The 23,181-nt window shown below is 48.7% G+C and overlaps 2 protein-coding genes and 1 long non-coding RNA gene across 4 annotated transcripts; 1 reads left to right on the top strand and 2 right to left on the bottom strand.

Annotated features, from left to right (window-relative positions):
• Positions 1–19: 19 nt before the first annotated feature.
• GALE (UDP-galactose-4-epimerase) lies at positions 20–3,581 on the bottom strand. Of its 2 annotated transcripts, none has more exons than XM_074218137.1 (11): positions 3,508–3,581; positions 2,808–2,971; positions 2,611–2,726; positions 2,410–2,523; positions 1,897–2,073; positions 1,652–1,765; positions 1,493–1,559; positions 1,262–1,347; positions 1,093–1,170; positions 609–723; positions 20–512 (listed from the first exon to the last, which is right to left on the bottom strand). In XM_074218137.1, exons 2-11 carry the CDS (start codon positions 2,923–2,925, stop codon positions 454–456), a joined length of 1,044 nt encoding a protein of 347 aa, XP_074074238.1. In that variant the 5' UTR covers positions 2,926–2,971; positions 3,508–3,581; the 3' UTR covers positions 20–453. The 2 variants fall into 2 exon arrangements, with proteins under 2 accessions (XP_074074238.1, XP_074074239.1); XM_074218138.1 differs by having other exon boundaries at positions 2,808–2,968; positions 3,508–3,572.
• Positions 1,087–14,696, top strand: LOC141508993 (uncharacterized). The gene is made up of 4 exons (XR_012474557.1): positions 1,087–2,680; positions 4,832–4,945; positions 8,196–10,732; positions 13,179–14,696. It is a non-coding gene; the product is annotated as an uncharacterized LOC141508993 (long non-coding RNA).
• HMGCL (3-hydroxy-3-methylglutaryl-CoA lyase) lies at positions 9,943–22,879 on the bottom strand. The gene is made up of 9 exons (XM_074218139.1): positions 22,794–22,879; positions 21,159–21,242; positions 20,295–20,402; positions 19,261–19,356; positions 18,248–18,396; positions 17,185–17,248; positions 15,829–16,017; positions 13,256–13,381; positions 9,943–10,702 (listed from the first exon to the last, which is right to left on the bottom strand). Exons 1-9 carry the CDS (start codon positions 22,854–22,856, stop codon positions 10,595–10,597), a joined length of 987 nt encoding a protein of 328 aa, XP_074074240.1. The 5' UTR covers positions 22,857–22,879; the 3' UTR covers positions 9,943–10,594.
• Positions 22,880–23,181: the final 302 nt, after the last annotated feature.

The following is a 23,181-nucleotide window of genomic DNA, read 5'->3' as shown; positions in this document are numbered from 1 at the left end:
CAGAATGGGTCAGCTCCCATCCAGAGACAAAATGTAAGAAACTTTTTATTTGTCAACCTGATTACCAGAGATGATTTTGAGAGGAGAGGGTTTGGCCGGATCCATGGCTCCGACCCAATCCCTGTGTTTTGGGTCCCTGATGAAGGATGTATGATTTTGGGGAGGGAAAGGACTGGAGTTTTCAGCTGCTTGGTGGAAGGAGGTCCCCTGGATGGGGGAAGAGTGAGGAGGGGTGAGGTAGAAAGCTAAGGCCCTGCCCACTCTCCTGTGCCCTCCTAAGGAAGCTGGAGGGGAGCTGAGATGCCCAGCCTCCTGGGGAGGAGTTAGGTGACTCTGAGATTCAGCATCTACCTCTCCCGCCTTCCCTTCATGGGGAGGCTGAAGATGGGCTAAGGCCCAAGTAAAGCCCTGGCTGGGAAAGTCCATCGTATCCAGTGTTAGGTCAGTGGCTGATCAGACCTGGCTGCTAAATCCCATTGGATTCTGTTCTTGCCACCGCCACAGGTCCTCACCTGAAACACACAGGGAGAGGGTGGCTCACCATGGGATGGAGGACAAGCCTCCTCCCATGCTCCAACCTTTGAGCAGAATCCTCTCCAGATACTTACACATTTTGTCTAGGTCAAAATCTGCTTTCCAGCCCAGCTCCTCCTGTGCCAGCGTGGGGTTGGCATAGCAGGTGGCCACATCCCCATCTCGGCGGGCCACAATCTTATATGGGATCTACAACCAATACAACAAAGAAGGGTCTGAGGGGAGAGGCAGGGCAGGGGAGGGGGACATGAGAGCAGCTCCTCTGGAGAGTCACCCTAGGGGGAGGCAGCTGGAGGGAGCACTGCCCCCCTAAAGACGAAGGGTCAAGTGACCTGCTGGTCACAGGCTCCAAAGCATAGGGGCTCCCAGACCCACAGCAGGAAAGCCAGACTGACCCCCTCCATTTGACAGATGAAGAAACAGGCATTGCCAAGGTTCTAGAGCCAAGATCCTCTGCCTCCAGGGAGTGGCAGATGTCATGCTCTGGGGGGGGGGGGCAATGGGAGTTGGGGGGGGCAATGGGAGTTGGGGGAGGGGGGGTCAGGCCTTAAGTCCCACCTTCTTTCCAGAGGCTTTCTCCATGGCAGTCACCATCTGGAGCACAGAATAGCCGGTGCCTGTACCCAAGTTATAGATCTGTGGGGACAAGGAACCCCGTGAGCAAGGGGTGTCTGGCACCACCAGCTTCCTCCTCCACATCCCCTCCCCCCACAGAGGCCCTGCTTACCCGACAGCCACATTGTTCCTGGAGTTTCTTCAGGGCGGTGATGTGGCCCTTAGCCAAGTCTACGACGTGGATGTAATCCCGGACCCCTGTGCAGAGATGCTGTTCCTCAGCCCCCATCCAATGGCAGGGCTCCCTCACCCACCAAGTACCTGCTCCTCCCCTTCCCACTTGGGTCTCAACCCCAGAGCACAAGGAGACTAAAGGACCCAGGCCTTCCTCCTGCCCACCCACCTGTCCCATCCACGGTGCTGTAGTCATTGCCATAGACATTGAGGATTTCCCGACGTCCTACTGCCACCTGGATGGGAAGGAGATGAGTCAGGGCCAGTCCTCTTCCCCTAAGAGAGTCCAGGCCAGTGTGGCCCCACCCATCCCTGGCCCTCAGGGTACCTGGGAGACATAGGGCATCAGGTTGTTGGGGATGCCCTGTGGATCCTCGCCGATGCGGCCGGAGGCATGGGCCCCGATGGGGTTGAAGTATCTCAGCAGGACTGCGTTCCAGGCCTGTGGACCTCTAAGCTGTCAGCTGGGGGCCGCTCGGGCACATTGCCAAGCTCCTCATGTCACCCCGAGTCCCTTCTCCCTCACCAGGCCTCCAATGCCCCATCTGTAAAATGACCCCGGGAGGCCTTTACCTTCTCTGCACGGCACAGGTCCTGGATCATCTCCTCGATGAAGAACTTGGATTTGCCGTAAGGGTTGGTGCAGCCCCCGGTGGGGTGTTTCTCATCCAGGGGCAGGTAGTGGGGGTTCCCATACACTGTAGCTGAGCTGCTGAACACCAGGTTCTTCACCCCATGGGTATTCATGGTCTGGACCAGCAGAAGGGAAGGAGGTGAGGGTCCCAGGCCGAGTCACCCCATCCCCCCAAGTTCATTTATGATGGGCGTGGCTGGCCCTCTTATGACATCAGCCCCCAGTCACTTCTTATGGCTTAGACAGCCTGGGCTGGTGCCCCTTTTAAGACAAGCTGCCCCCATGGAAGCAGACACCGCAGCTCTGTCTGATGGACGTAAGGAACGCCAGGCATCCCAAAGACAGAGCTGCTGGTATCTGAAAACAGACCGAAGCCTTTATTTCCTCTGTGGGGTCAGGGGCGATAAAGACAAGCTGCCCCTCCCTTGGGGGTCAGGGACGGAGCCCCTCACCTCCAGCAGCTGGATGGTCCCGGTGAGGTTGACCTTGTAGTAGTCCAGGGGTTTCTGTACCGACTCTCCCACCGCCTTGAGCCCAGCAAAGTGGATCACAGCCATGAAACTGTGCTGTAGGGAAGACAAAGTATGGAGGTGGTCTGGGCTTGGGGGGGTCCCCGGGCCCAGGGCCACCCCAGGGTGTCCAAGGCCCCTCACCTTCTTAAAGAGCCCCTCCAGAGCAGCCTTGTCCAGAACGTCCATCTCCTCAAACTGCACCTTCTTGCCGGTGAGTTCTTCCACTCTCCTCAGGCTCTCGGGCATGGGGTCCCTCCCTAGAGGGGAGAGAAGGCAGGCTCAGGGGGGGGGGCCGGGGCCCTGGTCCCCTCCCGGCTCCGCGGGGCAGGGGCCCTCACCTCGGACCGCGTTGTGGAAGTTGTCGATGACCACGGGCCGGTAGCCGGCCTCCAGCAGCTCCAGGACCGTGTGGCTGCCGATGTAGCCGGCCCCTCCGGTCACCAGCACCTCCGCCATGCCGCTCACCTGGGGGCTCACCTGGGGGCCGGGCCTCGGCTTCCTGCTGCGGGGGAGGGGCAGAGGTGTGGACGTGGCTGGGCGCTGCCAAGCCGTGGGGCGGGGCGCTTCCGGCCACCCCGTTCCCGCCCAGGTGGCGCCCCCGGGGCATCAGCCCCAAGGAGGGCAGGGGGCGCTTGGGGGGAAGCAGGGCGCGGCTGGGGACCCCCGGCGGGGGGCGGGAGCCCCGGGCCGGGCTGTCCCAGGCGGCTCAGCTGCGGTGGATGGAGGGGAGCGGCCGGGGCCAGGGCCCGCAGGGTCCATCGGGGGGCCTGGTCCCGGGGGCCCCCACCCGGGCCTCGGCTCAGTGGTTTCCTGGGGCGCGAGGGGCCGCAGGGAAGGGGCGGGTCGGACGCCCCCGCCCCCAGGCCCTCGGCTCCCCCTCCCCAGATCCGGGCTGCCCTCAGCCCTGGGACCCCCACTAGCCAGGGGCCCTGGCCGGGCGGCCCCGCGGGCCGGTTCGCCTCAGTCTTCCCACCCGTGAGATGGGGGCGGCCCCGGCCGCGCCCCCCGGCGCCCCCTCCTCCTCCTCCTCCTCCTCACCTGGCGGGCGGGCGGCCCGGCTCTGGGCCGGCGGCGGGCTCAGGCGGGGCGGGGCGGGCCGGCCACGGGCGGGAGGGCCGCCTCCCCCTGGCAGCGGCCCCTTTAAAGGGCCCGGCCACGCCCCCTCCCACGCCCCCTCCCACGCCCCCTCCGGAACGCGCTACCGAGGCCCCATGGAAACGTGTCACCCGGGCCGGGGCTACGGGGGCCCGAGGGCATCCGCACAGGGCCGGCGCGTCCCAAGGCGCCTGCGCGAGGCGCTGCCCAGGAGGCGGGCGGGGGGAGGGCGGACTGCACCACTGTCCCGCGGGAGGCGGGGAGGACGCGTGGAGGAAATGAATGGACCGGGCCGTACCACCGAGCTGCTAGGCGGAGGGGGGCTGCAGGCCGGGGCCTGGCGGGCGGGAAGGCCTGGCCCTGGAGCTCCCGGGCGCGGAGTGGGGAGCCCGCGGGGCCACTCTGCGAGCCCTCGGGGCGGCGGGGCCCCGGCGCCGCCTCCGGGCCTGCCTCGGCTCCCCGCGCGGGCCTCGCCCGTCCTGGGCGGGACCCCGGGGGCGCTGACTCTCCTCCCCTTCACCCCCTCTCTCCACCAATAAACAAAAGCACGAGGAGCCCCGGCTGCGCCCCGGCCGCCGCTGCACCCCTCGGGCGCGTCTCTGCACCTGCAGGGGGAAGGGCCACGGGCCAGGAGGCGTCCCGCCCGCCGGGGCTCAGTCCGCGGGGTCGGTGCCGCCCTGGCCCTCACCGAGGTGTGGAACCCGAGGCGCCGGGCCCGGGCCCCATCGGCCGCCCCAGGGAAGAAATGCGGAGAATTAGGGGCGCCGGAAGTGACCCGCCCCTCCAGGCACGCCCCCCGCGGGTCTCCGGCCCGGCTCGGGGTGCCTTTTGGGCCCGGACGTCCACCTCCTCCGGGGTGACTGCGTGGAGTACGGGTGGACGCACTGGCAGCTCTGCGGGAGCTGTGCTTGCTACTGTTACTTCTAAAGGTTACTAAGTAACAAAGTAACTGATGCCTCAGGGTAGCCCGAGGAAGCCCTCAGTCCTGCAAGTAGATCCCTTGGACCTTCTGCCACTGCGACAGTGGATGGCATCCAGGTGCTTCCCCAAATACTCATCTTCATTTTCTTTTGTTTTATTACGTGTCTGAGGCCACATTTGAGCTCGGGTCCTCCTGACTCCAGGGCCCGTGCCCTATCCACCGTGCCACCCAGCTGCCCCATCTTCATTTTCAAGGGCCACTTCCTTCAGCCACTTGCACTCCCCAGACCTCCCAGCAAGCTCCTTGAGGGCAGGTATTTTCTCACTTTTGTATTTCTGTTCTCAGGACTCCAGAGGAAAGTGTGTGAGAGAAGAGGCATCTGAAGACCGTACTGAAGGTCTACTAGGCACTGTGCCAACTTCTTTGCTGTATGCCTGTGAAACCTGGACAGTCTACCAGGTCATGCCAGGAAACCAAAATGCTTCCATTTAAATTGTCCTAAGGGGGCGGCTAGGTGGCGCAGTGGATAGAGTATCAACCTGGAGTCAGGAGGACCCGAGTTCAAATGTGACCTCGGACACTTAATTACCTTGGGCAAGTCACTTTAACCCCATTGCCTTGCAAAAACAAACAAAAAAAAAAGGAACGAAGGTCAAGAACAATACCATACCATTGCATAAAATCACCAGTTTCTAGCACTGTCACATGGTTCAACACCAGAAATAGAGATGCTTTTAATAATGAAAGTGACACTAAAGAAGACAATTCCCATCTGTACCCCAAGAACCACTGGGCCTTTGCACTGGACTTCCAACTGAAACTTCCTGTGTGAGCTTCTTGAGAATAGGGGTTGTCTTTCTTTTCTATTTTTTTTTCTTTGTTCTCCTCCCACCTGTCTGACAAATCCTTCTCAATCTCCTTTACTGACCATGCAGGTCTCACCTGTTAACCACAGGTGTTCTACAGGTCTCTCCCACCTTGTTTTTTCACTTTGTGATCTCTCCAGTTCCCAAGGTTCTATTATCTTACTTATCCTTTCAGTCTTTCAGTCTCCCATCTCCAGCTGCCTATTGGACATCTTGAACTCAACAGACCTATCTTTTCTCCCAAACCGTCCTCCTTTCCAAACCACTATCTTATTGTCAAAAGCACCCTATCCTCCCTGAGCTGGATGGCTCAGTGGGTAGAGCACTGGCCCTGAAATCAGGAGGACCTGAGTTCAAATGTGACCTCAGACACTTAAGCTTGGGTAAATCTCTTAATCCTGATTATTTAGTAATCAGAGCTATCTCAAGTTGTTTTGATTCATATCTGGCCACCAGATCCAGATGGCTTCAGGGGAGAAAATGAGGCTGGTGACTTTGAGCACAGTCCCTCCTCACATCCAGTTCATGTGCATGTCATGGCACCATCTCCCTGTTGGCATTCTCTTCTTTGAAAACAAAGGAGAAACACCAATCATCCTCCTCCTCCTCCTAGTTCCTCAGACTCACAATCTAGAAGCATCCTTCTTCATTCCTCTTTATCTCTCATCTCCCATATCCAAACTGTTTCCAAGGCCTGTCAATTTTCCTTTGTAATAACTCTTGATATTCTCCCTTCTCTCCTTTAACACTTTGCAGCCACCCCTTCCCCCTTCCCCCTCTCCTCCCAATAGGTCCTCATCTCCTCCAGCTTGGACTATTCCAACAGCCCTCAGTGAGTCTGCACACAAGTCTGTCCAACAATAGGCCATCTGCTCAGCCATCGAAATAAAGGCTTTCTCTACCATGCAGATTCAATCATTTCATCCCTCTACTCCACAAACCTAAGTGTCTCCCAGGTCAGATTATCAATCACTGATCTTCAAAGTGCTTTGTAACCTGATTCATTCCTATTTTTCCAGTCCTCTTATACCTTAAACTACTCTGATCCATTGACACTGGCCTCCTGGATATTCTTCCAACAAGCCACTGTATCCAAGTCCTGTTCTGTTCATACTATACAATAATAAGGAACCTCAAAGATTATCCAGTCAACAGCCATTCTCACAGGTCTCCTACTTGGATGGTCACAAGGGAATCCTGACTTCCCTAACCACCACCAGAAACCTTTCTTAATTCCCCAACCCCTCAAATATAGTACCTTCTCTCTCTTAATTAATCCATGTTTATTCTCTAGGTTAACTTATTTTTATGTGGTTCTTTGCATATTCTCTCCCCCATCAGATGGGGAACTACCTGAGGGCAGGGTTTTTTACCTTTCTTTGCAACAACAGTTCATAGTACAGTACCTGGTACATAACAGGCACAAAAGTGACCAGTGCTTTACACACAGTAATACTTTTTTGATTTAAAAAAAATGAAATTAGGGGCAGCTGGGTGGTGTTGTGGATAGAGCACAGGCCCTGGAGTCTGGAGTACCTGAGTTCAAAGCCAACCTCAGATACTTAATAATTACCTAGCTGTGTGGCCTTGGGCAAGTCACTTAACCCCGTTTGCCTTGCAAAAACCTAATAAATAAATAAAATGAAATTGCAAGGGAGGGTCTGGGTCCTCTCTTCAGCTCTGATCTTAGATTGGCAATGCAGGCATCTCCATTTTAAATTTAAAATCTTGATCCAGGTTTAATGACAAGGAAATGGAATTTGAATTATGATCTTCTGACTCCACATTCAATATCACCACATCAAGAATCTGTGAGATTACTGCTTGATCTTTCACATCTCAAATCTTGATGGAGTTAGGAAAAAAATTAGCTGGTATTTAGTGCCTTTAGGTTTGCAGGTTGATTTTTACATTTATCTGATTTCAGTTCCACAAGAACCCTGTGGGAGTGGGCTCTCATTGACTCCACCTGATGAGGAAATGGTGGCTCCATCTAGATTAAGAGACTGGCCCAGAGACACTCACATAGTCATGAAGGATCTGTGCTGGATCTTGGAGTCCCACCTTCCTGACCATCCACACCACCTCTGTGATCATCCTTATAGTGGGTGGTAGGGTGGAATGAGGAGGAATGCTGATCTCTCGATTGGTAGACTCACTCTACATTTTGGCAGCATTTAACATTCACTTCACCCTCTTCTCCCAGTTCTCTTCCCACCTATTCCTACTCTTGGCTGGATCTTCATTGACGCCATGTCCTCTTCTAATAGTTGTGCCCCCAACCTCTCAGGTTCTCTCTCAACCCTCTCACTTGGCATGAGGTCAGTTATCTAGCTCTATACAGATGACTCCCAAGTTTATAGTCATCCCTAAGTCCTCTCCTGGCCTTCAGTCTTAACACCAACTACTGCCCTATTGGACATTTTTGAGCCTGAGGTCCAGCAGCCCTCTCAGCCTTACTGTGTTTGAAACAGAATTCATTATTGTCCTCCCAGTCCAAGCCCATCTTTCTTATTGTCATGGCCACCACCAAGGTGTCATCCTCAACTCCAACTCTCAATCACCCTATATATCCTGTCAAGTTATGACTTTCATATTGATTGATGTGTATAATGAATTTAATAATAATATCGTTTTTAGGAGATCCTTTTTACAGGCAGACTCTGGGCCTGGGAAAACAGAGTAGCCAGTCATCCTTCAATCATGATTGGCCCTGCATTTTTCCCCATAGACATTTGCCTGTGTTAAGTCAATCAGTATACTGTACTGTATCCAAGTCCTCTTCTATTCGGTACTATACAATAATAAGAAACCTCTTGGTCACCTCTTGGCTATTCCCACAGGACTCCTACTTGAATGGCCACAAGGGATGGAATCCTATTGTCTGGAATAATGGACTGGAAAGCTGAGCCCTCAAAATGCAATGCATATATAATTTGCATGAACTTCAGCAAGGTGTAGTTCCAAGGAGGGAGTAATCCCATGATTCGCAAATCAATTCCTTGCTGAGAAAGTAATAAACCTTGAGCTTTACGTATCTGAATTAAAAAGTGCCCTGGAAAACTTGTTCAAGTACCAGTTCATCCATCATGCTTCTGACTCCTGCCTTCACCATGATCTGGCCCAGACTTTGATCAAGCCCATTTTTCATTGTGAGGAACATTCCAGAGTTACAGTTTGTGATCAGGATCATGCTAGAATAGGGTTGGGATTTTTTTTTTGGCATTTGGCCTTGCGTGTTTTTTTTTAATTTTTTGTTGCATGTATAAATTTTTGGGTAAGAATTGCTTATCTGGTTGTTTTTTTTTGTGGGTTCAACTGGTTCAAATGAACATTTTAAATTGCATGCTTGGTTAGAGTTTGTGGAAATATAGCTTGAGTGGCTTGCTAGTACTTCTATCAGTATATTTGTGTTATGTCCTTTTAGTGTCCTTGTAACAGTTAAATGTACTTTTTGACTATATACCTTCAAAATGGGGCAGATTTTATTCTCCCCCCTCTTCCTCCAATGTATCTCTCCTACTCTCCACTCCCCAAGCCATCAGCCCTTCTTGGGGAGATACTGCTCTTGGCTCCAGGACATCCTTCATACACTCACCACTAGAGATTTCCCCACTAGTACAAGAATGATTCAATTCTCTCTCTCCCCTCACTAAACTCTTTCTGCCTTTCCATGCTCTTTAGTCTTTTTATACTCCTCCCCAGGCAGCCATTGCATCTCCCAGGAGGCTGCATTCCTGCTTTGCCTCTTTAGCCCTCAGACCTCCCGTGCACTCTTGTTTCACCTTTACTTCTGATCAGGGGCTTCCCTCAACATGGAGATTTCCTCAAACCCTTCAGCTACCAAGGCCCTCCCCCCAAACTATGTTTAGATTTTATGTTAAGATTATATTCCAAATATACTTACTCATGTACATATTATCTCCCCCAGGGGAAGGAAGCTCAACTCTTTGAAGTCAAGGACAATTTCACTTTTGCCCTTAGGTCCCTAGTGCTTATCACTGTGTAGGAGCACACAGAAAGAGATTAATAAATGACAAGCAGCTTGGTGGAGTGGACAGAGCAGTCAGGAGGTCATGGGACCAAATCCTTTTTCAAACAATAGCTGTGTGACCCTGGACACAGACCCTTTGCCTCAGTTTCATCGTAAAAAAAAAAAGCAAAGTTTTGGATTTAATGTCCTTCAAAGTCCCTTCCAGTCCAAAATCTAGGGTCCACAACTCCTAATTTGCTTGTTACTTGTATGACCTTAGGCAAGTTACCTCCCTGAGCCTCAGTTTCCCCATAGGGTTTCCTGGTTGGCCTCTGATACGATTTCCAGTTCCACATTTCTGATCCTCACCATTCACTTTTCTCTATGAACTGTTTTATTATCACTACTTTGTAAAACAGCCCTGGCCTGTTAGATTGAGGCTGTTTCCTAGGTGGGCAGCTTCTAGCTCAGGCAGACCTTAGATGAGCCTGTCTTCATGTTGTGATCCTTGCTCTCCTCTCCTCCCATCCATTAAATCCTCTATCCAAGCTGAGAACTAAAAGTAGTCTCCACTCCCCTCACCCCCCATGGCTCTCATGGACTTTTGGAGGCTAATCATCATTCCACCTTTTATTTACATAGACAATAAACATTTAGAAATTATTTTCAGGTAGAGAATGGCATCTGAAAGTTTCCACTCTTAGTCCTGCTATTGGCAGGATGGCCCCAGGCAGCAACCCTTCAGAAGCTAAGGACTTAATCTTCAGCAGGACCAAAGCCCTTTCCATCCCAGACAACAGATGGGGGCTGGGGGTGTCAGTGATCAACACTTTGGATGAAGTGTCTAGCTCTTGGGAGGGGAAGCCAAGAAGAAATTAGGATATAGGGCTCCAAGGCCACCTTCTACCACCCTCTAGGATATCTTCCTTCTCAGGGCAACAAATGATGGACAACGAACCAGAACCAGGAAAACCTCCAGCTTCCTAAGCCTCCTCCTGTAAAGGCTTTGGAGCTTCTTCCTCTGATCCATCTCATCCAGCTTTCTTAAGGAGACACGTGTATTGAGTTGAAGTTGGTTCCTGAGAGGGTTAGGCCCTAATTCCTTTTCTGTGGCACTCCCAGTAATGGCCCTACCACTTCTGGGCTACGGTCCCTTAATAGGGGAGAGGGACAGAGTTATTGACAGTTATTGGTTCCAAAAGTCCATGGCTCCTGCTGGGTTCTGGCTAGCCCAGCCCACCAGGAAGGGCAGGGTGGAAGAGGAGGAAGTCACAACTTGTGGCGTAGAGTGGCCTGGGCCACTTTGGAACTGTTTTTTCTATTTAAGGCCTTGCAGATAAAATTTCCAGCTTCCAACAACTTCGGAAGGCTCACTCCCTTGAAGAAATAAGTCACAAAACATAAAAGGTCAGTTGACAACCACTAGTCTGGGATGGAGGAAGAGGGAGCCCCCGACAGATGGTATGGCAAACTAGTGAACTCGTAATACAAACACAGGGAAGATGGTCCACTTTTAGGTGAGAACATATGGCCTAGAAGCAGATGTCGTTGTGTCACCATATGGAGTTAGGGAGAGAGGAAGGAAAAAAAAAATCGGCCAGAGTAGAAGGCTCTGAAGCTGCCTTCATCATCCTGTAAGACTAAGAACCTTAGCCAGTCTGAGCCCATTTGTTCCATGTGGTGGAACAGAAGGACATTATGGGATTTGTCAGGTCAGAGTGATAGAAACTATACCAGAAGACCTGGTTTCCTATGGTCAGCAACAGCTTTACTACTGACAAACTTGTGATCTTTAGCAAAGGCAGAACCTCAATTTCCCCTTCAGTAAACTGGGGAAGTTACCAGGATCTGTTAACTTCTGGCTTGGACAGTCTGTGATCTAAGGGCCTGCCCAGCTCTGCTATTATAGGTTCTAAGGTCTTTCCCAGCACTGATATTTTAGGTTCTAATCAGTCTTTCAGTTCTAGTATTTTTATGTTCTAGGGGTTCTCTGAGCTCCTGCAAACATTTTGTGTCCTTAAAATTCTGTGGTCCTTGTCTTCAAGTATTAGACAGGTAGTTAGTCTTATTAGTCTTATTCTACTTGTCCCCAGTGGAGAGAAAAATGGAAATTGTAAGGAGAATTTTTTTAACTCAATGTATGAAAAAAAATCTAATTAAAGCTGTCTCATCAAAATAATCTGGTATTGGATAAGAAATAGAGAAGTTGATCAGAGTAATAGATTAAGCACACAATAAACAGAAAGTATTTGATAAACCTAAAGATTCAAGCTTTTGGAAATCAGGCTGGCAGAAACTAAGTATAGACCAATATTTTATATCATTTACCAAGATAAGACCAAGATAGGGTCAGAATGGTGATTTAGACAAAAGATAATATCATAAGCAAATTACCTGTCAGATCTATGGGTAAGAGAAGAATTCATGTATAAACAAGAGTTAAAATGAATAATTTTGATTATATAAAATTAAAAAGATTTTGCACAAATAAAACCAAAGAAGCCAAAATTAAAAGGAAGGACTAGGAAAATAAGTTTACAGCATGTTTCTCTGATAAAGGTCTTCTTTCTCCAATACACAGGGAACTGGGCCAAAAGTATAAAAATAAGCCATTCTTTAATTAATAATCAAAGGTTATGCACAGAAGAAAATCAGAATTAGAAAAAAATCAAAATTAGCAATAATCGTATCAAAATGCTCCGAAACACTAGAGAAATTCAAATTAAAACAATTAAGAAGACCACCTCACATCTATTAGATTGGCTAGTATAAGAGAAAAGAAAACTGACAAATGTTGAAGGGGATTAAGAAAAATGTATAATAATGCATTATTGGTAGAGATATGAACTACTCCAATCATTTGTGAGAACAATTCAAACCCAGAATACCTGTAATTAGTCTATACTCCAAAGAGATAAGGGACCTCTCCAGGAAAAAAAAAAGAGATGTTAAGGACCTATATGCACAAAAATTTGTCAGTTCTTTTGTGGCTGAATAAGTCATGTATGTGACTGTGATGGAATATTACTGTACCATAAGAAACAAGGAAAGGGATGATTTTAGGAAAAAACTGGTTACAATTTGGATCAAGGTACAACATGGAAACAAAGTAAAGACTGACAGATTGCTTTTTGTGGGGGGGGAAGTAAGATTGGGGAAAATTGTAAAACTCAAATAATATCCTTAATAAAAATAAATTTAAAAATAAAAAAAAAGAAAAAACTGGTTAGACTAGTATGATCTGATGCCAAGGAAAGCAACCAGAACCAGGAGAAAATTCGAAAAGCAATTGTTACAGGAACAGCAATACTGTAATGATAATCAACTATGAAAGACAGCTACTTTGAACAAAGCAATCATCTACAGTTCCAAAGGATTCATGATGAAAAATGCTAGCCATGTCCAGAGAGAGAACTGCAAGAGGCATAGTTTTTGTTCTTTATTTTGTGTACCTATCCTGTAGGACTTCACATGTATAATGACTATTTCTTGCCTTTTCAATGTGTAGAAGAGGGGAGGGAAGGAGAGAATTTGAAAGTGAAATAAAACTTAAAACAACAAAACCAAACAACTTTGCTGCCAAGTAGAGCAAGCTCACTTCTTGTCACAGTCATGTTTTAGAGTCATTTCCTATCAATGTTAGACTCTCCACCACTAACATTCTGAGTTTTACTAGTCTGACTTTCACATTCTACTACAGTCTAAGCTCTCTTACATTCCTAATGTTTTATGGTTCCTGACAGTCTCACTTCAGCAGTCTTATTAATATTTACTATTCTACCTTCAGGACATCCACACAACCATGTAATCTATGTTTATTTTTTGATCTTTCTCGTCCCTTTATTTTGTACAGAAAAATACTAGGCCTCTTCAGTAAGACCAGAAAACCAGTCAGATTCCCCTGACCACTAGGGGTCAGATCATCCTTACCGTTTGGATCCCCAGGCCGTTCAGCATGTACAGAAGGTCTTCTGTTGCCACGTTTCCTGAAGCACCCTCAGCATAGGGGCAGCCCCCAAGCCCGGCCACTGATGAATCGACCACAGTCACTCCCATCTGGAAACATAAGTATGGGAAGAAGTGGCTGCCCTATGCAAGGCCACCTTTGTTTTCAGGATTCTAGGACATTGCCCGAACCTCTGTAAACATTCTCTCTTGGTTTAAAGATAAGCTTGCAATTCCACCACTAAGAAGCCATTCCTTTGGGCTTAATTTATTGGATTTCTTTTCAGGAAAAGAAGAAAAAAAGCTGAGCATAAGAGGTTTGAGGTAGGAGAAATTCACAGACAGAAAATGTTTAAGTGGGATTTATCAAAGACAAACAAAGAGTTTAAACCCAAGACTGTCCGAATCTAGTGCTTTGCCCCACTCTTATTCTGTCGGGTAGCCTGGCTTACTCATGCCCATCCTGGGGCCTCTAAACTGCTAGCTCAACAAGTCCTGATCAGGTGGGCACATGACTTTTAAGATTTCCTCTCCCATTTACAGGAAATATAGTTGGGAGAACAAGTCAGTTGACTACTAAGTCAGGTGACAGAGGCCACAAGTGGTGATAAAGGAATTAAATCTTGGGCAACAGACAGCTGGCCAGAAGTAGTTGACTTCTGGTGCCTGCCCTGGACCCCCTTTCACACAAACATTTCCCCCACCACATACAAGTTAGGAAAGAAAGGATGGCCACCTGCAGAGAGATGGAAGGTCATTGGATTCTCCAGCCTAGAGAAGACAGGAGGGAGAGCAAGAAGTGAGGATGAACCAACCCAACTCCTCCCCATCCCTCACCTCATCTGCCCTCTCTTTCTGAGTGCACCTGACTGAGCCTGGAATGAACTCCTCCAGTGATGCCTGAAAACATTTCCCCTTCTTCTGAGACAAAACTCAGATGCCATGTATTCCATGAAGACTTAGAAGATCTCACTCACTCCTGGGCAGAAGTGATTGATCTCTGCCAATTTCAAACAGATATTCCTGTTTAGCTCTTAAAACCCTCCCCTTTGCCTCAAACTACTTTTCCACCCTTATACACTTCATCTCGAGTCTCCACATTTTTGATCTGGATGCCCTCCTTCCTTACCTTCACCTAACTGAATGCCTCTCTTCTACATGACACCTTTTCTTCCCCAATTATCTTGTAATTACTCTCTGTGCATTTATAGATGGACTTATGGTATCCCTCAAGAAAATATTTGCTTCACTTAACCTCTATTTGCTTTAATTTCCCCATCTATAAAGTAAAGATAGTAATAATAATATACCTATCTCCCCACATTGTTGTGAGGATCAAATGAAATAGTATTTGAAATTGCTTTAAATGCTGGTTATGTTCAAATATTTTTTTGTTAATAATGACTTTTTGTGAATTTTTCCTAAAGTGGAGCATAATAAATAATCTAAAAATCTATATTGCTGCAATCTCTTTCTAAGTATTTAAAATGTTTGTATCAATTTATTATTAACCATATTGGTCTACATAGCTCTTTCACTATTTTACCTTTTTGGGTTCTGGGAGTCAAGATCATGTTTATCTCATAGAAAGAGGTTAGCAGAGTGATTCTTTTCTTTATTTTTGAAAGTGCTATGTGGAATCATTTTATTTTTAAAATATATAATAAATTTTTTTTGAAAATTCAAAAAAAGAAAAAGAAAATATTTGCTTCTCATGATTAGGAACTATTCCATTTGGGATCCTGTATTCCTGGTGCCCAGAATAGGTGCTTAATAAAGATATATTGAATGATTTATTGTCTCTTTATTTTAGTTTCTAGGTGGTACAAACAGATACAATGCTGAGTCTAGGGTCAGAATGACCCGAGTTCAAATTTGACCTCAAGACATGTACTAGCTGTGGCAAATCACTTAATCTGTTTGCCTCAGTTTCCTCAATCTGTAAAATGGGGATAAAAATTGCTTCTATCTTCCAGAGGATCATATGAGATAACTGTAAAGTACTCAGAACAGTGTCTGACCACAGTAAACACTAGACTAACATCAGCTGCTATTATTATTTTTATTATCCTCCCCTTCCATGCCAGGCTGAGAGCTGAGTCTGGGTTTGGTAATCAGGAACTGAACACTTGATGTTTGATGGACTTTCCTTCCCATGGAGATGATGGCAGAACAGAGCCACAGTATAAGCCAGAGATCCTCTGCTCTGCAAAGAGCCTTTGAGATCACCTGGTCCAACTTGCTCATTTTACAAAGAGGGGACTGAGGCCAAGGGAGTTCAGGTGACTACCCTAGACTGCAGAACCAGGACTCCAACCCTCAACTACTAAATCCAATTGTGCCACTCCCTTCCCCTGAAGCACATGCTTCTCTTTTTTTTTTTAAAAGGTTTTTGCAAGGCAGTGGGGTTAAGTGGCTTGCCAAAGGTCACACAGCTAGATTAAGTGTCTGAGGCCAGATATGAACTCAGGTACTCCTGACTCCAGGTCCAGTGCTCTATTCACTGTACCACCTAACCACCCCCTTCGCTTCCCTTTCCATCACTTTCTGGCCTTTACCTGAAGAGCCATTAAGATGTTGCTGAGGGCCTGTCCATAGGTGTCATGACAATGAACGGCCAGGGCACTCACTGGCACCTCCTTCATGACAGCAGATAGCATGTCCTTCATGCCAACCACAGTGCCCACGCCGATGGTGTCACCCAGCGAGATCTCAAAGCAGCCCATTGAGTATAGCTTCTTAGCTACCTGGAGAGTGAAGAAGACACTGGGCAGGAGACAACCTCCATGGGGAAAGGAAATACCTGGCCCTCTACCAGTATCACTCCCCAGGGCATTCCTCCCAGATCCTGTCCTTTACTCTAGGGGAGGGGGTCCCTGGATCAGGTCCAAGAAATGCCCAGAAGTCACAGACTGGAAGGTTCTTGTCCCCTTCTTGGAGTGCCCCAGAAAGGGGTCAGGCGACCTTTGCTTGACCCTTCTGGATACAAAGTGCTCATGCTCCCTCCAAGCGGCCCAATGGCCTTCTCAAAGGTTCTCCTCACTAGGTCTTATCTGACCCTCACTTGCCTTTTCTTGCCCTGAGCTCTTGGGCCACAGGACAGCAAGCACATGAGTGAAGTACAGTCATAGTTGAATATTCCTTCTCACCATTTCCAGTTCTTTTGATGGTTTCTCATAGGATGTGATCTTGAAACCCTTCCTCTTTCCAGCACTTACAACAAAGCATGGCACACAGCAGGTTCTTAATGAATGTCTATGCCCATTTAATCTCCTCCAGCAAACTCCTTGACCTTTCAATTGCCTGTCCCCCAGCTTGGGTCCATTTCTCCCCTATGATTGCCTGGAGCTATGCCCACAGGATATGATGGATAAATGTTTGCTAGCAAACAGGACAGGAAGCTTTTCCCTTGGAAAGAGGGCAAAGGATTCATGAAACCCACATCATCTCCCCAGTGAGACTTCACATAGGAAAGGCTGCATGACCACTGGCTACTGAGAGAACAAAGGTCATTCTCAGATGAATCACTGGGAAGGGTGGCCTGAATGATGAGGGGTCATATGATCAGAAGAGGAACAATGACTTCACGGGCACAGATACTGTCTCCAAATATTGGAAGGCAAGAGGGGTTGATGAGATTGGTTCTGCCTGGCCTGAGAGGGAAGACCTAGGAGCAACAACTAGAAGATTCAGGGCAGAAGAATGCTACTCAATGTGAGGGAAATGACTCCTTGACTCCTAACAATGTTCCAGGTGGAGTGAGCACCTCTGGGGGCTGCGGCTAGTTGACTCCATGTCAGATTGCCATGGAGAAGGTTCATGACCTCTTTAAAAAGAGCGAAGGCCTCTGCCCTTGGTCTTCCCACCCACAATGTTGCCAAACCTTCACAAAACTCCTGTTCCAACAGACACACCTCAGCTACTTTGGCTGGGGAGATTTTCCCTTCATACGGGCATCCAAGCACGCAGGACACATATCTGCCAGGAAAACATGCCCTTGTCAGGGGAGTCCCAAGTGATGAAAAAAACAAGGCCCAGAGAGTCCCATGGGTCATGCTATCCCCACCCACCCTCCACTGGGGGGCTCACACACTAAAACTGAGCCAGAATGGTTGCTGGACCCAGTTTCTCAATATCCCAACAAGGCCAGAGTCAGAAGGGAAGGAGTCTGGTTTTCAGACAGGGATGTTTTCCCAAACTCAAATACTTCTTCAAGAGACTGTGATTCTACATACACAGATCTGCAGATCAGGACCCCCTGCCCCAGACCTCAGCAGAAATGCTGCTGGGATCAATGGTCATTGCTACACTTCCTGTGGCTGCTGTCCAGACAAGGGTCAGCAACAGGCTTGCCTGAGCTATCTCTCCTGCTTGCAGACACTGTGTCAGGCTTGTGCTGGCATTGGAGATTTAGGGTCTCCTCTAAGTTGTGAGGAGGCATCAGAGAACGATGTCAGTGGGGGCGCTCACTAATAATAATAGCAATATTGCCCTGGAATCACCAAGAGCTCAAAAGAACATGAGTTTTTCCATTTTTTCTGATTTCATTTTCTCACTGCACATCTGAAAATCATGGGGAATCATGAAGCCCATTTTATAGCCTGGGTAAACTGATGCTCAGAAACCTTGTGAATGCTGCAAGGTCACAAGTTTTAGAACTGGCAATAACTTAGAGGCCCTCTAGCGAAACCTCAATGTACAGAAGAGAAAACTGAGGTTTGGAGAGGTCATAAAGGATTCAAGGTCAACACACATTAGAACTGGCAGGGACCACAGAGGCATCTAGTTAAACTTCCTCACATTAAAGAGTCAAATAAGGTCACACAAGGCATAAGTAGCAAAGGAAATCCAGCAAGCATATGAAGTGGCAGAGATGAATGGATGCCACCTTGAGCCCCATTTTGTCTTGAAAAGGACAGAACTGGCCACACTGCAGAGAACCTCAGAGGGGCAGGGAAATGAGGACTGCAGGCTCACCCTCGGACAGGAATGTTGGCGGCTTTGGCTGCGCTCAGGACTTCCTCAAATCGCTCTAAGCTCTCGTCGATGGAGCAGTTGATATTCTTCTTAGTGAAGAGTTCTGAGGCAGCCCCAAAAATGGCCACTTCCTTGGCCCCTGCAGCGACCTATCAACAAACAGCTGATATGGTCAGGCAGTCCACTTGTAGAAAGAATGCAGGCCAGAGGTCAAATCTCAACTCTGCCTCACAGTGCCTCTGGAACTCTGAGGAACTCATTTCTCCATTGAAAGCCTCAGTCTCTTCCTCTCTAAAATGAGGGGCTTCAAGAGCTAGCCCTGAGATATTGTCCAGCTCTGTAATTCCGAGGGGACATAGGGGACCACCACAATATTGACCTATAGCTTGCCTTCTCAACCAATGCCCAATGGCTGAACTAGGGAGAAGCTGTTCACTTAAGAGGCAGGATCCATTATTAGACTAATTAGTCTAATTAATAGACTTCGAATGCTTGAATGATTAGGCTTACATTTACCCGTATCCCCCAGTAGTGCCTATCATCAGAACAACCAACATTTACACAGCAGCTATTATACTAAATGCTCTACAATTATGACCTCAGAGTGTAGGCTCTTTGAGAACAGGCTGCTCCTTATTCCATCTTTATGACCTCAGAACCTAACACATAATAGACAGATTTGGGGCAGTAGACTTTACTGGAATGGAATGGAAAGACTACCTCTTTTCTTGGTTGTCCTAGTTCAAAGGATAATAGGATCCAAGATTTAGAGTTGGAAGGGCCTTGGAACCAATTTTCTCATTTTATAGATGATAAAACAGAGGCCCTGCCCCGGTCACAAAGGCAGAATCAGGATTTGAATGCAGGTCCTCTGTCTCCCAAGCCCAGCCCTCTTTCCAAAGAAAATTACCCTTCCCAGAGGGGACAGAGGACTGAACCTCAGACACCAATGGGGCTCACTGGGAGCCAAGGCCTGAAGCTCAGGTTTGAATGATGGAAGATGTTCTTTTTACCGCTGCCTGGAAGCCTTTGAGATTGGGGGTGAGGACTGGGTAGCGGATGCCAGGAAACTTCTCAATGCCTGTCAAGACTTCAGCATGATCTGCCATCTGGGGAGCCAGGAGAGAAGCACCAAGTGTTAGAATGAGCTGGGGTATTCAGGATTCTGTTTCAGAAAACTACCTGGGATTGGGGAGCTGACCTGGGATGGGATATAGGTTCAAGTGTTGAGCCCTGGGCAGTGGTCTAGAAGGCAGAGCTTCCCAGACTGCTGCTCCTAGAGAACAGTGAGGGCGGGCACAAATAAGGTGTACAGACTGCCTTTTCTTCAATCAAACTGGAAGGCACAGGATCATGGGTCCTGTTCTACATAAGGAAAAACTAAGGCCAAGAGCAGGTGCCTTCTGCTCCAAGGTCTAAACTCATGGCTGAGTGGAAGGAACTCCAAGAACATCTAGTCATCCTTTTAATGGGTGAAACTGAGGACCACAGAGGTAAAGTCACTTAGTCCAGAGTGTGAGTAGAACCAGCCATGGAATGCAGGTCTTCTACCACCAAGAGCTGCTCTCTACATCACCCTACTGAGAGTGAACTGTGGGAAGCCTGCAGTATAGGCAGTGTCATGTGACACTCCAGCCTCTCCAGGCTCTGGACCCCCTTGGGTCTCAGTTGTGGGACACTACAGGGAGCTCTCCTGATCCCCCCCCACCTCCAAACCCTTCCTTTGTTAGTGCCTTCTCCCTTCTCTAATGATCAAGCATTCACTTCCATTGTGTTACACCAACCCCCCTCCACTGGAGGATTTAGAAGCTTTTTGGAAGCAGAGACTGTCCTCTTTCACTGTATCTCCAGGGCCTGGTGAGGGTTGGATGCCAGTAGGGGTTTCATACATCTTGTTGGACTGACTCAGGAGACCACAAGGGACTGGGACACGGTATGTCCAAAGGAGCCCATTACACCAATAATACCCACTTGCCAAAGATGCCAGTTCCCAGCACAGCAAATGATGCTTTCTATCCCAAAGCCCAGCCCTGCAGGGTGCTCTCACCTGGGGTACCCACTTGGGGGAAACGAAACTGGTGGCCTCAATGACTGAGAGTCCTGTCTCAGACAGCATGTTGATCAGCCTGATTTTCAACTGAGCAGGTAGAATATGCTGCAGGGGGAAGAGAGGCAGAGAGATCTTCATAATGAAGGGGGCACCCCAGGTGGGCCAGAAGGAATACCTGCTGGGGGTGATCTCAAAGCTCCTGGTCCTGAGGCTTCAATGTGAGAGCTAGCCCACCCTCTGAACTGTCATTGGGTTCCCAGCCAAGGCCCTGGTCCACAGTCCACACCCACAGGGAGCCCAGATACAGATCAGCACCCCATCCTCTCAATGCCAGCAACCCTCTGCCTCCTTCACCTGCTGGTCCCCAGAACTTCTTTGTGGCTGGGCCTCAGAGCCCATCAATTCCTCCTCCTTTTGAGCTGCTGACTTCCCACTCCCATCCTCATCACCTGGCTTCAATGATTATCCTATTGTTCCTAGAGCCTGATCTCTCCCTCCTCTCATCTCTTGTTCTATACTGGAATTGTCAAATCAATCTTCCACTATGTCACTCCTCCAATCTTGCAATGGCTCCCAACAGAACCCTAGACTGACAACTTTTGGGTTTATCAACTTCCACTCTCTCATTCTACAGCTGAGGAAACCGAGGCCCAGAGAAATGAAGAGGTTTATTTGCCTTGGTTCTAGGAAGTGTCTGAGGTGGGTTCTGGATGGAAGACCCCTGATTCTCCAGTCTAGCGCTCTATCCACTACTGTCTTTTTACAGATCGCTTGTCCCTGAAAACTTTTCCTCAGTTCTACCATGAGTCCACATAGAAAGTATTCCTTAGAGTTCTGGGTTAATAGATTTTCCACCTTTACCTTTTCATGTTGCAGACCATCTCGGGGGCCAACCTCCACAATTTGAACCTGCTTTGGGAACACAGGTAGGCTGGAGGAGCTTACCTTGAACACACGAAGAAAGAAAAGGAATGACTGATACATTTCAGTAGGGGAAGGATAATAATTGAAATAACTGAGCTTTCCATCTGGCCTTTCTGGAGAGCAGTTTAGAACTATGCTCAAAGGGCAACAAAAATGTGCATACTCCTTGATCCAGCAATACCACTACTGGGCCTGTACCCTGAAGAGATGATGAAAAAAGGGTAAAAACATCACTTGAACAAAAATATTCATAGCAGCCCTGTTTGTGGTGGCAAAGAATTGGAAATCAAGTAAAGGTCCTTCAACTGGAGAATGGCTTAGCAAGCTGTGGTATATGTATATAATGGAACACTATTGTTCTATTAGAAACCAGGAGGGACAGGATTTCAGGGAAGCCTGGAGGGATTTGCATGAACTGATGCTGAGTGACATGACCAGAACCAGAAAAATACTGTACACCCTAACAGCAACATGGGGGTGATGTTCAACCTTGATGGACTCACTCATTCCATCAGTGCAACAACCAGGGACAATCTGGGGCTATCTGCAATGGAGAATACCATCTGCATCCAGAGAAAGAACTGTGGAGTTTGAACGAAGACCAAGGACTATTACCCTTAATTGAGGGAAAAAACCTGATATCTTATTGTCTGATCTTGCTATCTCTTTTACTTTATGTTTCTTCCTTAAGGACGTGACTTCTCTCTCATTACATTCAATTTGGATCAATGTAAAGACTGGGAAATTACCTTCTGTGGGAGGCGGGGGGAGGAAAGTAAGATTAGGGGGAAAATTGCAAAACTCAAAATAAATAAAATCTTTAAAAAAAAAAAAGAAAAGTAACTGAGCTTCATTCAGTACACTCCATTACTTTAATCATGTGGCCCAGATAATGAACAAACAAGTCTGAAATCCATCTTTTAAAAAAAATTTAAATTAATTTCAATGAACAAAAAAGTACCTTTTCTGGCTCTTCCTTTCCATCAAAGAAAAAGAGCCTTGTAAGAAACATACGTGTGATAAAGCAAAACAAATTCCTGCACTGAGCATATCTAAAAAATAGATGTCTCATATGTACCTGAAGTCCATCCTCTCTCTATGAGGAGTTGAAGGACATTCACCTTTTCAAAGAATGATAGAAATAATGTAAACTGCTTTATTGCTGAGACTGATCCTCAAGGGCACATGTAAAAATGACTATTTAGTTACCCTCCATACAGGGTCCTCAGGGAATCATGGCAGCCTTTCATCCTGGTCTCCCTGGGTATGTGTGAGTTTGAATCCCACTCGCTGAGGGGCGGGGGTTGCTATAACTCGTTAGGGGCCCCGCAAGCCCCGGGCCCCCCATCATCAGCTCCCGAATGACGTCAGCCAGCCCGCCCCCGGGCCCCGTCACGGGAGCAGTCACGAGGTCAGTGATGGGGGAGGTTCGCCCTCGGCCTCTTCCCCTCCCCCTCCCCCCGCCCCGCGGCCAGCAGGCTCCCCCGCCTGGGGCCGCCCCACCCGCGGTCAAGGTCGGGCCCCGGAGAGGAGGAGGGCACCGCCGGGGCGAGCAGGGCGGGGAGGACTTACGGCCCGCAGGGTGGAGGCCCCGACCATGCTGAGAGGCGGCAGGGATCTCCACACAGCCCCCATGCTAGGCGCCGAACTGCGCAGGCGCCGTGGGATCCGGGTCACGCGGCGGAGGGCGGGGCCTGCTCGCGGAGCCCCGCCCACCCCAGGCGCCCTCCCTCCCCTATTCTAGAAGCTTCCACGGGCCTTGGCGCGCCTGCCCCACGGGCCGAGCCAGCAGAAGCCGTGAATCACCTTAAATCCTGGGGCTGCCTGGCCCAACTGTGCTTACTCAAGACTTCTCCTATTTCAAAACATTGAATTAAGGAGCGGGCGAGGTCCTGCCAAGCATCTGAGGCTCCTGGCTCCCAGGCCAGTGCCCACCTTAGCTGCCCTGGCATATGCCTAT

The sequence above is a fragment of the Macrotis lagotis genome, chromosome 1 (assembly GCF_037893015.1).
Source record: "Macrotis lagotis isolate mMagLag1 chromosome 1, bilby.v1.9.chrom.fasta, whole genome shotgun sequence".
Taxonomy (NCBI): Eukaryota; Metazoa; Chordata; class Mammalia; order Peramelemorphia; family Peramelidae; genus Macrotis; species Macrotis lagotis.
Note: the sequence above shows the minus strand (reverse complement) of the source record. Positions and strands in the feature narration are given on the sequence as shown.

Bases quoted from the DNA above. Each gene is read 5' to 3' on its own strand.
- GALE (XM_074218137.1), bottom strand. From the start codon at position 2,925: ATGGCGGAGGTGCTGGTGACCGGAGGGGCCGGCTACATCGGCAGCCAC. The intron at 2,524-2,610 runs GTGAGGGGCCTT...TCTTCCCTACAG, and splicing joins TGGAGGGGCTCTTTAAGAAG to CACAGTTTCATGGCTGTGAT. The intron at 1,171-1,261 runs GTAAGCAGGGCC...TTGTCCCCACAG, and splicing joins AGGAACAATGTGGCTGTCGG to ATCTATAACTTGGGTACAGG.
- HMGCL (XM_074218139.1), bottom strand. From the start codon at position 22,856: ATGGGGGCTGTGTGGAGATCCCTGCCGCCTCTCAGCATGGTCGGGGCC. The intron at 21,243-22,793 runs GTAAGTCCTCCC...CGTGTGTTCAAG, and splicing joins GGGCCTCCACCCTGCGGGCC to GTAAGCTCCTCCAGCCTACC. The intron at 19,357-20,294 runs GTGAGAGCACCC...CTGGCTCCCCAG, and splicing joins CCCCCAAGTGGGTACCCCAG to ATGGCAGATCATGCTGAAGT.